The 15,718-nt window shown below is 41.0% G+C and overlaps 1 protein-coding gene across 7 annotated transcripts in view; it reads left to right on the forward strand.

The window, feature by feature from the left end:
- The window catches only part of NCKAP5 (NCK associated protein 5), a 959,339-nt gene that overhangs the window by 744,933 nt on the left and 198,688 nt on the right, over nt 1-15,718 (forward strand). For all 7 annotated transcript variants that reach the window (XM_019454167.2, XM_019454177.2, XM_019454159.2 and 4 more), the window contains one exon: nt 7,639-7,707. In XM_019454167.2, the coding sequence (XP_019309712.2) occupies nt 7,639-7,707 (69 nt within the window). The remainder of the gene's footprint in view (nt 1-7,638; nt 7,708-15,718) is intronic.

Below are 15,718 nucleotides of genomic sequence, written 5' to 3' on the forward strand. Positions count from 1 at the left end.
GGATATATCTGTATGTATGTCTGTGATCACCACAGAGAGCACATAGGTAAAAGTGCCTGACATACTGCTTGTGCAAACTCACTGGTATTAAGTACATATAAATATCAAAGTGAGTTTTAGCTCCACCCAGAACTATAGTAAAATTTTAAATCTTACTCTTTTGAAAAGAGGCATATAAGGCATCATCCCGGTCCCAAAGGGCTTACAGTTTGGCTTGAGAGAATATTATCAATATTCATAAAACTATTAATCCCAATTGAAGGCATTATAATTAATTGTTAAAATGTATGACCCCCTCCTTATAATAGAGGTCAAACTAATGAACATAGGAGTAATATTGGGATTTAAAAATTGCTATTTGGTAACCATCACTGTAATAATTGTTTTAGGCAAAAAATTATCAACGGATGCTAAAATATATGAACAATGTGTGGCTATTTAGATATTTGCATAATCTCAAAGACTTTGGGTAGTTATATATTTTTGAAGTAACTTCCCACAAGATAGTTACTGATTATAAAGAGAAATACCTTTTTCATGGTCACATCTGGTGGATACCAACCTAATTGAGTGATGAAAGTTAGCAGGCTAGTCATGAGATAAATCTGCACCACATATCTCTTCATGTCATGTACCAAGAAGGACACGATATCATCGCTGTGATAGTTTTGCCAAAAATATTTATATGTAACCATGAGGAAGCATGAAACAAATTGATGGATACTCTACAAAATAGCTGGCCTGTATTCTTGAAAAATGTCAAAGTCACGAAAGACAAAGGAACTATTCCACATTACAGGAGACTACAAAGAAATGATAATTAAGTGCAGGGAACCTGGAGTTGATCCCGGACTCAATAAGGACATTAGGGGGATAATTGGTGAAATGTGAACAAGGTCTGTAGAGTGGACTAGGATTTTATATGGAAGTTAATTCTTGAATTTAATAACTATACAGCAGCTATGTAAGAAAATGCATTTTTTGTAAAATACTCTTCACAGTATTAAGGGGTAAAGGGATATCATGTCTGCATCTTACTTTGAAAAAAATTCTTTTAGTGATCTCTGATTATAAACAAGTAATAACGTAAGTGTGGCAAAAAGGTAACCTTTTGAGGCATTGGGAGTGAAAGGTAGGAGGATTCTTTGTAATGGTTTCCAAATAGTTTTGTACATCTGAAATTGCTTTTTAAAATTTAATATACACCCCCATTTTAGCTTTTGAGGTTCATGTTTGAATCAGACCACAAAATATTGAGTGGGATTTAGAAGGGCCACTAGGGAGGTGGGGCAGACTCCAGGCTAATGCAGCAGAAGCAAAGGCGTGCAGCCCAGGAAACAAGATCTGGGTCCTCACAAGAGACCCAGGAGGCTGGCCTGCCTTGAGAGCTGCCACATGCTCTCAAGCAGCAAACACAGATAGATGGATGTTGGATAGGTGAGTGGGAAGGCTATGCAAGGTAAAAAGCTTACAGTGGAATTGTCACTTAATGCAGAGGGAACTTTCTTGTGCAGAAATATCCTACCTTTGGCTATGGAAGAGGATGTTGTGTTATTCCATTCAGGCCACTGTAACAAAATACCATGGCTGGGTGGTGTATAAACAACAGAAATTTATTTCTCACGGTTCTGGAGGCCAGGAGGTCCAGTATCACGCCTCTGGCATGGTCAAGATCTGTTGAGGGTCTGCTTCCTGGTTTACAGCCAGCGCCTTCCTGCTGTGTCCTCACATGGTGGAAGGGAGCTAGCAAGGTCTCTGGAGCCTCTTTTATATAAATCTAATCCCATTTTGGAGGATTCAACCTTCATGTCCTAATCACTCCCAAAGACCACCCCCCCATCTCCTAGTAGCATCACATCAGGCATTACAATTTCACCATATGGAGTTTGGGGGAACACAGATATTCAGTCATCAAAGATGTATTAAGCTATTTATGGTATAGAGAGATTTCAAATATAATAAGCATTTAGAGAATTAATGTACAGCAGCAATCTAGAAGCATCGGTCTGTTCAGTCATTTGTAAGTTTTGGCTAACATTTATTCACTGAGCAAGACCTTTGAAAAACATCGTTCCTTTTAAGTATATATTAATTTATACCCATCCTCCACAGTAAACCCAAACGATATAGATTTACTCTAGAAAGCTATTCAGTTTTATAAAAATGTGTGAGAACTTTAGAGATGAAATCAGGAACTTAGATCCCAGCACCTGGGGGTTGTGAGGAAACCACACGGAGCTCTAAATCAGGAAGTAAGTCTGGCAAAAGGTTTTGGTTGTTATAGAAGGCAAAACTGAATACCAAGACCCAGTACATTTAGTTAGCATGCATGCTCTAGTTACATCCTCTGAGTATACTGAGTTAATAACATAATTTCTTAAAGTTAAAAAAGACCCGTGTTGTCATTTCTGTAAGTCTCAGTAGTAACACCTACTTCTCTTTTCCTCTCTCCCTGTCCTTTCCCATCCCTGCCATAAAATTATCCACTGTTTCTTTAAATCACATTTAATTAGGTTTGTTTTGTTTGTTTGTTTCTTTTGTTTTTTTTCCCCTGTTGCCTCATCTTGGTAGCAGGTAAATCCTGAATTTCTAATAAGTGCAAATGCATTAAAGAAGATCACAGGTTCAAGATTATTTGAACTTCACTGGCATAATTGTTAATATCTCTATTGTCCCCTGGGATATGTAGGATTACATCAATTAAATTGGTCTCTGTAACAGAACGCATTAACCATAAATGTGACGACTTTGTCTTCCCCAGAACCCTTTAGGTATTTAATTTGCTTGCCTGTAATAGATTGTCAGAGCAGTAAACGTGAGGCAAGTAATGTAAGTGGTGTAATGATGGTAATTATCTGAATGGATCGATTGTAGTGTTATTGCAACATGATATTGTGGGTAGGAGTGAGATAGAGACATCCCATATAAATTCCCATTTTCAGCTTTACTTCCTTACACAGTTTTTCCAAGACGTTTAAAGTGAAAACAACGTAAACTGGCATTGCCATTCTCTCCTTTATCTATTCCCATTATCCTTTGTGCAGTTGCCTTACTGAAACCAGCAGACCCCACACAAGCTCAATTTCTCCAAAGAAAGCAGCAACTTTATAGAATTGGAATTCTGGCAGTTCCCCTGTGATTCACAGTATTCAAATATTTGAACTGGAAGTCGCTTTGTAGATTGGCTAGGCTGTTCCCTTCATTTATTACCTAAAGAACTGTAAACCCAGCAACATTAAATGGCTCGCTAAAGGTTTCATGATGAGTATTGCCATATAGACTGCCACACTGGGGCTAGAACCTAGAACCGGTCCTCCCACCTCGACTGAGGGAGGACCTGGGAGGTAACACCAGCTGCAGGTATGAATGAAGTTCAGTGTGACAGGCCACAGCAGTCCCTGAAGGAAATAGCAGCGATCAAAAGGAAACAGCTTTCAGTTGAGTGTTGGGAGGTGGGGGGGGGGGGGGGGGTGGAAACGAAGAGAAGAAACAGCCTAGGAATAACCAATATTGAATAAGCAGATAATCAGCAGGAGGTGGAATCACTGGACGGTGTGGCAGATGTCTACCCATGACAAGAATGTAGGAAAGAAGTCAAAGTCGAGTATTAGTACTGGTACCTGAAGAAGAAACAGGGGTTTGAATCCTGGGACTCAAACCAGGAATAGGGTGAGATGATCTAACACTAGCAAGACCACATCCAAAAAGGCTTCTCCCAGCAATTTCCCTCAACTTTTGTGCCCCGTTGTCATTTGATCACTCGACCTGAATTTCATTGTTGATTAAACTAACAAACTGGTCTAAAGCTGGAGCTTTTAATATATCTGTCAAAGAAAACATTGCAGTCATCAGAGGCACAAAGAAAACCACATATGATCCATGTCTTCTGAGTTACTGGAAAATAGAACATTAGAACTCCAAATCACTGTTAAGTAGAAAGATAAAAATGAAATATCCACAGAACAAAGGCTACAAGCCTGTGTGTCCCAGGCGAGGGTGGGAGCAGAGGGTGTGGGGAAAACATTCCCAGTACTGGCCATGGAGACGGGAAGTGCCCAGTGCTGGCTGTAGGGCAGGGCTTGAAAGTGCGGGGGACCTGAGGTAACTGTCTCAGAAAAGCAACATTTCTGGAGAGAGGGAAGCAAGGAAAAAGGAAGAGGTGCCATTTGAAGATCTGGTTCTGATAGAAAAAGGAAGAGGGAAAATTCTAAGATGCTAAAGAAATGAAGAAAAATATATGACCACCTCCTCCAATCATCATGTATTAAAGAAGCTAAAACAAGGATAGGTGCAGGGTCGAAGAATGGGACGTGAATGTGAAACATGCTGATTTAAGCAGAAAGAATGTGACAAGAGGATTGGTAGGAATTGTGGCATATGTAATTGCAGAGGGCCAAGGGACATCATTGTAACTTGATAGTAACAATAAAGGAAGACACAGAAGGGAGTAGAGAACACTATAAATGAACCTGTAAGAGGTGGAGGGCCGTGGAGGACAAGGGGTGGGAGAGGAAGTGACCCCTTGCTGAGTATATCTTTTAGTATAGTTTTGACACTGGGAATCATATTAACACTTTCTATATTCAAAAATGGAGGTGAAATGCACAAGAAGAGAAATTAAATGTTACTACCATCAGAAACAAATGGACTGAACTGCAGGAAGGAATGAATAGCATAACCATTATGAAAGGGGGACAGTTACCAATCTAGTAACTTTTGAACACAATATTGTTACTATGTATACCTGCATTCTAAAGAAAAAACAAATTGTGAACTCTTCTTACTACTGTTTTTCATAGTGTAACAATTTTGTATGCGCAGTAGTGTTGAATAAATGAATACATGTAATAATAGTGAATGCCTGTGTTCTCCCTGCAGAAAAGGAAGACCCAAATAAGAAAAGGAGAAGGCAAGGAAGAATTCTGTAAGGGATGGAGTGTGTGTGTGTGTGTGTGTGTGTGTGTGTGTGTGTGTGTGTAGGTGTAGTGAAGAGAAGAAGAGAGAAACCCTTTTACTGAAAGGGACTGGAAGAAATGACCTCTCAGTAGCAATGGGAACACATTAACACTCAGATCATAGTTTCCAAATATCATTCCCCAACAAAAAGCAAACATGATTCCTTAGAGAAATAGCTGATTTCAGGAATGGGGCAGAGAAAAAGCAAAGTGGGCTTGAAACATTTTCTTGTGCCTAAAAAGAGTCTTTTCTCAAAGTTATGGAAATATGGGGGCTCAGTCGGTTAAGCATCTGACTTTTGACTTCGGTTCAGTCATGATCTCATGGTTCGTGGGATCAAGCCCTGTGTGTGGCTCTAGGCTGACAGAGCCTGTTTGAGAGTCTTCTCTCCCTCTGTCTCTGCCCCTCCCCAGCTTTGTGCTCTCTCTCTTTCTCCAACTAAATGAATAAACATCAAGAAAAATGATGGAAACATGTCAAAAGGCACAGGTTACAAGGGTTCACCTTTCCAAAGTTGGAACAATTTGGGCATCAAAATAAATTCAGTAATGACTTAGAACCCTTTCAATAATATAAGAGCCCATGTATTCATATAGGTAAATAATAAATAGGAAAAGCACTTTCTTAGAAAAGAATGCAAACTCATAAGTGTAAGTAGAATAATGGAGTGAGAAATCAACATGTGCAAACATAATAATCATTGATTCAGGCAAGATTCAATGGTTGCTAAGATAAATTGATAAAAGTTTGATGAGAAATAGTACATTTTCATAGTCTAAAAACATCTCTGCATGATTTATTTATTAACTACAAAAGGCAAGTGATTTTGAAATACATTTGGCAGACCCCACCTTAACCACATGATCAAAGTTAACATGTCCAATAACAGGTATATGGATATGATAGAATTATGTGCACTGAGAAGGACCCAGCATCACACACACACACACACACACACACACACACACACACACACCACTTTTGTGCTATTCCTGACAAGTGTGCAAGAGGAAACTTGAAACAGACCCAAATTAAGGGACATTCTACAAAATAATTGACCTGTGTTCTTCCAAGAAAGAAAAAAGGAAGGAAGGAAGGAAGGAAGGAAGGAAGGAAGGAAGGAAGGAAGAAAGGAAAGAAGGAAAGAAGGAAGGAAGGAAAGAAGGAAGGGAAGGAGGGAGGGAGGAAAGAAAAAAAGAAAAAGAAATTAATGACATGAAAGACCAAAGGATTGTTCCAGATTAAGAGATCCAATATGGGTGACAAATAGATTCAATGCCTGACCCTGGATAGGTTTTAGGACTGGAAAAAAAAAATTGCTATAATGACATTATTGGAACAATGGATGAGTTGAAATAGGTACTGAAGATAAGATTGTTGTATCGTATGAATTAATATTTCGTGAATTTGACAACTGTACTTTGGTTGTGTAAGAAAATGGAAACATACACAAAAGTATTTAGGGATAAAGCACATCATGCCTGCAGTTCCCTCTCAAGTTTCAGGGAAAAACAATGAAAGAAAGAGATGATGATCTATCAAATGTGGCAAAATGTTAATAGCTGGTGGCTCTGAGGAGAAGGTATGAGGGAGTTCTTTCCACTTTCAAATTATCTGCAAGTTTGAAATTATTTCAAATAGAAAGTTAAAAAAACAGGTAGGAGGAAACTATAAGGGGAAAATGTTGATCTTTCTTTCTAACACCTAGAAATCACCATCGTTGTTTTGAGGGAAAAAACGGATTTAGAACTCTATACCCCCGCTTCTAAATGTCAAGACAGGTTGTGGTGAAGGGGTAGGTAGTGAAGGGTAGGTAGAAGCCAGTTTGCTTGGGGGAGCTTGTTTGGGGGAGCAGGGTGTGTGGTCAATGTTGCAGCCTTGGGAAGGGTTAACTTGGACAGTTCAGGATTCAGACTAGAGCCAGTAGTAGCTGAAGGGGACCCAGGTCACCAGATGTGGAGGGCAGTGCCCATGTCACCATTTCATGTTCCTTCTAAAACCTAATATGCTGATGAGCGTGACGTTTTCCCGTTTTTATTCCACTTGTAACATATTCAACCTAGTATCCTATAGTAACCTATTTAACATTCAGACACCCACATGGTTCTGGGGAGCAGAGAGGCAGTAATTTTTAAAAGGGAGGGGGAGGGGGAGGGACTCAAATATAGTAAAATTCTTAAATTTCTCATTATATTCTTATGTTCAAAAGCCATTGCTTAACAAGGAAAGCCACGTGTTTGGTTTGCATTTGGAATTATGCTTTCATGAATATACCTGAGATTCTTTTCTATGGCCTAAACAAATATTGGGTTGTGAAACTGTGACAGGTCTTAATGAAGTGGATTAAGGCATTTCTTACATTGACATTTTCATAGAATGAAATAAACATTGTAATCTTTTTACAGAACGCTCTCATATCAGGCCATGATTTTATTTGCTACCTGTTCAGAATATCAAGTTTTTGCATTTCTTGAGATGGTAATGTACTTTTGTGAACAAGTTGATAGGACACAAGTCATCCCTGAGTTATTTATAATAGTACTTAGAGCAAACTTGTCAAAGATTCTTCTCAAAGATTATTTTGGATCCCGAGGAGGTATATTTAGTAACTGTATTGAATAAGCTGTCACCTAACACAACATTTCATTGATTTATTTGTATTATTTTTGTATCTCACTGCAGGCAGAGAATTCAGCATTGGCTTTGGAAAATGAAAATCAAAGGGAACAGTATGAGAGATGTCTTGATGAGGTAAGTGGAGTAGAAAGGCTCTTCACAAAAGGCTGAACTATTTAGGATTCCCTTGGTCAGATCTTAATATAGGTCTGTTAGCAGCCTCCACAGAACATTAGCATTTTGATCTCCAAAGGAAGGTTGCAAACATGTATGTGGACACTGAGAAGGAAGGTCAGCCTCTCCCTCCCTCCCTCTTCCCTTCTCTTCCTATTTCACTGTACAGGCATCTGTAAATTCCTTTTGGTTACTACTTAATATTCTTGTGGCACAGTTGAGGTATGCCTCACTGTATGATAAATTTCTTCCGCCCAGTAAGTGTGATTCCAGGCTGTGAATGAGAAAAGCTATGTCAAGGCACGCTGCATCGCCAGTTGGATGCTGTGTCTGAAAAAGCAAACCCTCGATGTAGTGGGTGGGGATGACGTTCACAGTTGGCAGCCGGAGGGAAAGGATCAGTAGATTGAGAACAAGCCACAAAGAGAAAGGGAAGTGAGGAAGAAAATTTGAACAGAGTGGAAGAAGACAGAGCCACACGTGTGAGTAAACCCGGTAAGTATTATTTGATGATAATAAAGAGACGAAGGCAAGGATGGTGGGAAAGGGGAAAATTGAAGAGTGTGTGGGGCCCTCGTTCTGCTCACAGCCATTCCCCTCACACTCCACCCCGGATCATACCCTCAGCCCCCGCTGGATCATCCAACCGGGATTGGCTTTTCACCTCACAGACACGCTCTCATCTGGGATTTTGTTGGCAACTGTGGTTATTACTTTAACGGGATGGCTTTTTTAGTCATCTGTCCAAATAAAGATAAAACTTGCATATATCTGTCTGTTCATCTTAAGGTCTGTTATGAAATGCTGACACAGGTTTTAAGAAAGTATGAAAAGCTACGTTTAATCGCATTCCATTACCTTACTGGTGGAAACTAGCATATATATCTTCAGTCTTTTTCTCCTCACTAACAATTAGGAAAATCTTTTCCAAAAAACCCCTCTTGATCTTTCTTCCCCTTCCCCACACTGTCCCGGGAGGTGACAGGTGACGCCATAAAGAACACAGGTTCGAATCCCAGTTATGACATCATTGCTGCCACCTTACACCTTCCCCCCCTCCCTCCAAACCCAAAGTGGCCTCTCTCCTCAGAGTTGCAGTTGGGGCTGCTATTTTCCTCCACCGGGGATTCTCAAAATGTGACCCCTGAACCCAGCAGCATCAGCCTCACCTGGGAAGTTGTTAGAAACGCAGATTCTGAGGCCCCACAACAGACATCCAGACTAAGGGACTCTGGGAGCGGGCCCAGCAATCTGTGTGTTCACAGGCCCTGCAAGCAATGCTGATACACCCTACAGTTTGAGACCCACTGTCTTCATAGCCGGGACCACCTTGCCTTATGGTTACTGATGTGTGGTTGAAGAACCCTCACCATGTTTCCAGAAAGTTCTTTAATTGTTTAATATTTCTAGCCATATGTATTAGTTACTCAAGAAAAATGGCATTTGCAGTACTCTGCCCTGTCAGGACTTAAAAAGACTCAGAATCATCTTTACAAGGCCCCAAATTGAAAGAATAGCTGAAGTAAGTTGACATAAGTGGGGAACGATGACTCAGTCTAGCAAAGCCAGTTTAGCACTTCTAAACCCTGTCCCCCAGGCTCTTGGTCCAACAAAGTTTAGGGCAAGAAAGACCAGATACATCCAAGGATATTGAAAGAAACAGATATTGCCCTTGGGCCATATGTATCGATCAGCCAGGTTTCACTTCAACCTCCTGTACAGAATTTCTGAGAAAACCATATCTGTATTCAGAAGTCAAATTTATGTGAATCACACCATAGAAACTTCTTATTTGTCCCAGTTCTCCCACTGGTCATCCCTCCCTATCACTCAAAAAGCTCACAGCACTTCTTCATGGAAACTCATAGTCTTGTTTTCCATATGCTCCCTCTGCCAGCATGCTGAAGGTTTTGTCAGGATGTGTCGAGCCAACCATAATTTTTCATCCACGGAACCATTTCGCGTGGAGTTTCTTCTGAAGACAGAATTTTTAGAGGGAGAGTCCCTCTGTTCTTGATTGCAAAAATTAACTGTTGCCAAAGAGGTGATTGGCAGCTCAGAACCCCTCTTAGCAGTACAGATGTTTTGTATTCATGATACTGGCCCCTGATTACACATGCCAGTTGTTTTGAAACTAATTGCATGAGGGTAGACAATCCATTTCCATGCATTGTAAGAGAACGTTCTCAAAGGGGTAGTTGAGTGTAGTAATAATGCCAACTGGAAATTGTTTTCAAGGCTTTTTAGACTAATTAGACAAACTAACAAGGTAAGGCCTCGTGTACGCTATTTCCTTGCTAGTGGGTTTCATAAAACATACACAAGTGGGTATAATCTAAATTTAAAATGTGCTTCAATCCCTTTTGCACTGATTGTTATTTTCTGGGAAAAGAAGAACATGTTGAGGATTTGAGAAAAACGTTTGGGAGTAGGAAATCCCCTCTGTGTATTCTTAAAAAGGGGTATGTTTATTAGAAGGACGCAGAGCCACATCCAGACACACACACGGGCTTGCCAGAACACACGCATGCCCACACACTTCACCACTTCACATCGCCTCTGCTGCTACCTAGATCCTCATCTCCTTGCCTTGCAATACAAAGGCAACACCAAGGATTTCTTAAGCAGGTTGGAGGTTTTCATGTTTGAGTCTAGTTTCTTCATCTAGCTGTTTGACATACAGTTTGCTAGCAAACAGTGAATTTCTGTTTATTCTCACTAATGCTTTGTCCATAGTTCCTTTAGAACTGACTAATTCCCATGGACAGAAGGATAATGACACATATAAAAATAAGCAAAAGAACATTTTCTCAAACCATTGCCTTACATCTAGATGGATTCAGTCTATCCTATAAGTATTTGTTGGGTGTCAGTGTCACGCAGACCTGGAAAGTCAAGGTGGTCCCAGCCTGGCAGAAGAAGTGAGGGGGATGCTTAATCACAGAAGAATGAAATGAGAGACACTCACACAGAAAATGAGGTGCACTGGGGCCTTTGAGAACATATAAGACAGTCACCAAAGAGCAGGAGAGACAGTGGGTGAGTCAGCAGTGAAGGGGGCAGAACTGAAAGGGCGTCTTTAGCCAAAGGAGCTGGAGCAGGTGAAGCCCAAGTGACTCTCACCCTTAGCTGCACTTCAGAGTTACCTGGGGAGGTTTAAGAATACTGCCAACTGGGCTTCACCTTGGAGATTTTGATCCAATTCTAGTCTAAAGTGGGGCCTGGGTGTTAGAAATTTTGAAGACTCCAGGGAGTTGCAATATTCAGCCAAGATTAAGAACCGTTGCACTTAGGCCCTCTGAATGCTATGCTTTCGAGAACATTGTCAGAAAGTGTCAGTAAGAAGATAGAAGCTCTTCCAAACTGGGATATGATGATAGAAGAGCAACAGACCCATGTGGAAATTTTGGGTTATTTCTAGTTCCTCAACAGTATCTGAGCAAGCAAAAAGTAAATCCTGTCAAAGTGTGTTTCTGGGCCCATTCTGCAGAAAGATGTGCAGCAATTGCTAAACATGCAGATGTTCAAAGCACAAAAGACCTCGAATAGCCAAAGCAATCTTGAAAAAAGAAAAACAAAGGTGGAGGCATCATAATTATGGACTTCAAGCTATATTCCAAAGGCGTAGTCACCAAGATGGCATGGTACTGGCACACAAACAGACACATAGATCAGTGGAAGAGAAGAGAAAACCCAGAAATGGCCCCACAACTATATGGTCAACTGATCTTTGACAAAATAGGAAAGAATATCCTAAGGGAAAAAACAGTCTCTTCAACAAGTGGTGCTGGGAGAACTGGACAGCAATATGCAGAAGAATGAAACCAGACCACTTACACCATATACAAAAATTAATTCATGGGGCGCCTGGGTGGCTCAGTCGGTTAAGCGGCCGACTTCGGCTCAGGTCATGATCTCACGGTCTGTGGGTTCGAGCCCCGCGTCAGGCTCTGTGCTGAAAGAGCCTGGAGCCTGTTTCAGATTCTGTGTCTCCCTCTCTCTGACCCTCCCCCATTCATGCTCTGTCTCTCTCTGTCTCAAAAATAAATAAATGTTAAAAAAATTAAAAAAAAAATTAATTCAGTATGCATAAAAGACCTAAATGTGAGGCCAAAATCCTAGGGGAGAACACAGGCAGCAACCTCTTTGACATCAGCCACAGCAACTTCTCACTCGATACATCTTCTGTGGCAAAGGAAAGAAGCAAAATGAACTATTGGGACCTCATCAAGATAAAAAGCTCTGCACAGCAAAGGAAACAATCAACAAAATTAAAAGGCAACCGACAGAATGGGAGAAGATATTTGCAAATGACATATCTGATAAAGGATTAGTATCCAAAATCAACACCCCCTCCCCAAATAATTCAATTTAAAAAATAGGCAGAAGACATGAATAGACATTTTTCTGCAGAAGACATCCAGATGGCTAACCGACACATTAAAAGATGCTCAACATCGTTCATCATCAGGGAAATGCAAATCAAATCTACAATGAGATATCACCTCACACCTGTCCAAATGGCTAAAATTAACACAGGAAACAACAGGTGTTGGTGAGGATGTGGAGAAAGGGGAACCCTCTTACACTGTTGGTGGGAATGCAAACTGGTGCAGCCAGTCTGTAAAACAGTATGGAGATCCCCCAAAAAGTTAAAAATAGAACTACGCCATGACCCAGCAATTGCACTACAAGGTATTTACCCAGAGGATACAAAAATACGGATTCAAAGGGATACATGCATCTGGATGTTTATAGCAGCATTATCTACAATAGCCAAAGTATGAAAAGAGCCCAAATGTCCACTGACGATGAATGGATAAAGAAGATGTGGTCTATGTATGCAATGGAATATTAGTCAGCCATCAAAAAAAATGAAATCTTGCCATTTGCAACCACATGGATGGAACTAGAGTGTATTATGCCAAGCCAAATAAGTCAGTCAGAGAAAGACAAATATCATATGATTTCAGTAATATGTGTAATTTTATAAACAAAATAAATGAACATAGGAGGGAAAAGAGAGAGACAAACCAGAAAGGAGATGCTTAATATAGAGAACAAACTGAGGGTTACTCAAGGAGAGGTTGTAGAGGTAGGGGAGATGGGCTAAATGGGTAATACGGATTAAGGAGTGCACTTGTAATGAGCACTGGGTGTTACATATAAGTGATGAATCACTAAATTCTACACCTGAAACTAATATTACACTATATGAAAACTAACTGGAATTTAAATAAAAATTTGAAAAATAAATAAAAATGATGCAGAAAAAAATAAAAATACGTGCAGATCCTCATACCTCACTCAGTTAAATAGCTGAAAATCCAAGCAGAATGGAGTGTGAGGAAATTGGCCACCTAACAGATTTCCTAGGCAGAGCCTTTGCACACAGAAGTTAGAGAACCTGCCTTCCCCTTCAAACCATCAGAATAGGGTGAGTTCCTTATAGTCAGTGAGGATCCACATTTGAGGTCTTTGACTTTTCTGTGCTCTCTATTTCAGAGCACAATGGCAGGAAAAACTAGACTTTGGAGGTAGTTCAGTAAAAGAAAAAAAGAAGCCCCAGAATTTCTTTTAAACCAAGGCTAAATAAAGGCAATAGTACGTTGTTAAGGGCAGTTCTGACCTTCCTCTCTGATTCCCATGCTGTAAGCCAGGACTTGTGGAATCATCAGACATTCTCAGTGCGTGTCCCTCACTTGGGTCCTAAGGAATCTTGAAAAGCAGTGTCTTATCGATGGAGATGGGGGATGATCCTGCTTGTGGCTTTCACATGCTTCAAATGCCCATTGCAAGAATGGACCAGGAAATCAACAGATAAGGGACCTCTTGTGTCTGCTCCAGACTCTAACCACCATGAAGCAGCACCCGTGTTCTATTCACCATTATTTCTCCAAGATCCAGCATAATCTGTAGCCCATACTATGCACTTGATGTGTATTTGTTGAATGACTAAATTAATGAATGGAGATTACCAGCCCCAAATTAATTTCCCAGTTAATTTTCCCTGCAATCCCACATACACATTTAGATGATTTTCTCCCACTCCCAGTATTTTACAGAGCAAGTAAATAATATAGGTACTTAGTGATTCATATTTATACATGCATATTATAAACGCACACATGCAAACACTTCATTCCTATGTAAATAACATCTTTTATTCTCAAACCATTCTTCATTAACTACTTACCCGAAAATGCATTTTAGTCTTTGAAGTTCAAATGTTCAGATTCAGATCTAACTTTCATTGGGTGACTGCTTTTTATCAGGTACTGTCCACGGTGGTTTTTCCGGTTATAGTTATCATCTCATGCACTTTTCACCACTTGAGAGGTAGTCAGTTCCCCCTCCTCCATAGATGTATAGAGTTAAGCTGCCCCCCCACCCCCATACATATCAGTGTATAATCAACACAGGCAGCATTTGAACCCAAGTCCTTCTCGTGATTCTGCCCAATACTCCACTCGCTCACCCCCAGCTGTCTCAGTATGATAAATCAAACTCAGAAGCATTGAAAATTTCTCCAAAGCACAATTTCCAAAACTTGTCCTTTCTTACCAAGGTTTTTAAAGGGGCGTGCCGATAGGACACTTGCTCTGCATGATAAAATAGCACCTGCAAGGATGAAAGCAGGACTGTGAGGCAGGAGGAGCCCTGTCAGAGCTTGGTGCATTTTGAGTTTCTCACTCTACCACCCTTGACCCAGCCCTGGATGTCCTCTGGATGTGGTGAGGATTGGCTCCCTCTTGGAATAAGTGTGGTTTATTCCACACCAGTGTGACTTCACATCCAGCCTCAGGGATGATTTTGAAAGAGCAGACAATACCGCAGCCCTGACTCCTCCCTCTGCCCACCTGCTTCCTGGGGAGTGCAGCGGCAACAGGGGACTGGGGGTGGGAGATGCCACCTGGAAGCCTGCTGGAGAAGAAGAAGAACAAAGACCTGTGTGGGTGGAAGATGAGCCCGGTATCAGAGGGGCTGGCTTGTCTGAGAGAATTCTTACCCAGGGGAAAAGAGAGGTTCCTGGGCTCTCTCCTTGGCATCTCGGGCTCCCCTATAGTCCTGCTTCACTGAGGCAGCGCAGGGAGGTCTCCACAGAGAGCCTAAGGCAGGTTGTTAAAACAAGCCAGAGGCTTAAGGACTGTCAGCTTTGCTCAGTGTGTCTCAAGTCCCCTTGGCCCAGCCCAGCTGCTATTTTTCCTTTCTTTGGAGAGAAAAGCTGTCAGGTGACACTGGAAGTTATTTGTTCTCATTAGCTGGGCCTGTGGGTGTGTGATTATTTGCAACCCAAGTGCTAATGGCGTAATTCTATGATGAGGGCAGGGGCCCATTCCAGGGGTCATCTTGTGAACCTATTAGAGGTTGCAGGCGCAAGCTCCAAACAGCTGTTCTATTGATGCTTCGGGGAAGCTGGCTGTTAAAAGTAGTAATGAAACCCAGGAAACTGTCTTTATAGACAGTACCCGGGAAAGCATTTGTACAAACCGGCCTGCTCTTCTGCAGAAGACCTGCGAGTCCTTCTGGGTAATATAACCCCACGTCAGTAGGTAAAGAAATAATGCATTCGTGTATCTTTGTTCAATTATTAGGTAGAGCAATTGTCCAAAGTACCTGCCAGAAGGAGCTGTGTCAGAGATGGAGCCTATAGGGCAACATACTCGGATTGCAAAGATAGAACGTATTCCCTCCTGCGGGCTGTTACAGTTAGGATATTCATTTATGTCTCCCGTTAAATCATGGAGAGAGCTATTTTATGTGACCACTGTTCCACAGCCCGGTTTAAGTGAGGGACCAGTTTGGAGAAAGGAAAGAAAATATTGATATTAGGCAGTTTTATGAGACTGTAAATCAAATCCAAAGTTTGAGATCCAAAAGCATTAAATTATTTATGGTATGAATTAATTTGGGTGCCTTGTTCCTGATTCAAGCTGCGTGAATAGTTGAATTCTTCTGTTGTTGTATTTTT

Source organism: Panthera pardus, unplaced genomic scaffold (genome assembly GCF_024362965.1).
Source record: "Panthera pardus isolate Hobbes unplaced genomic scaffold, ASM2436296v1 HiC_scaffold_10, whole genome shotgun sequence".
Classification (NCBI taxonomy): domain Eukaryota; kingdom Metazoa; phylum Chordata; class Mammalia; order Carnivora; family Felidae; genus Panthera; species Panthera pardus.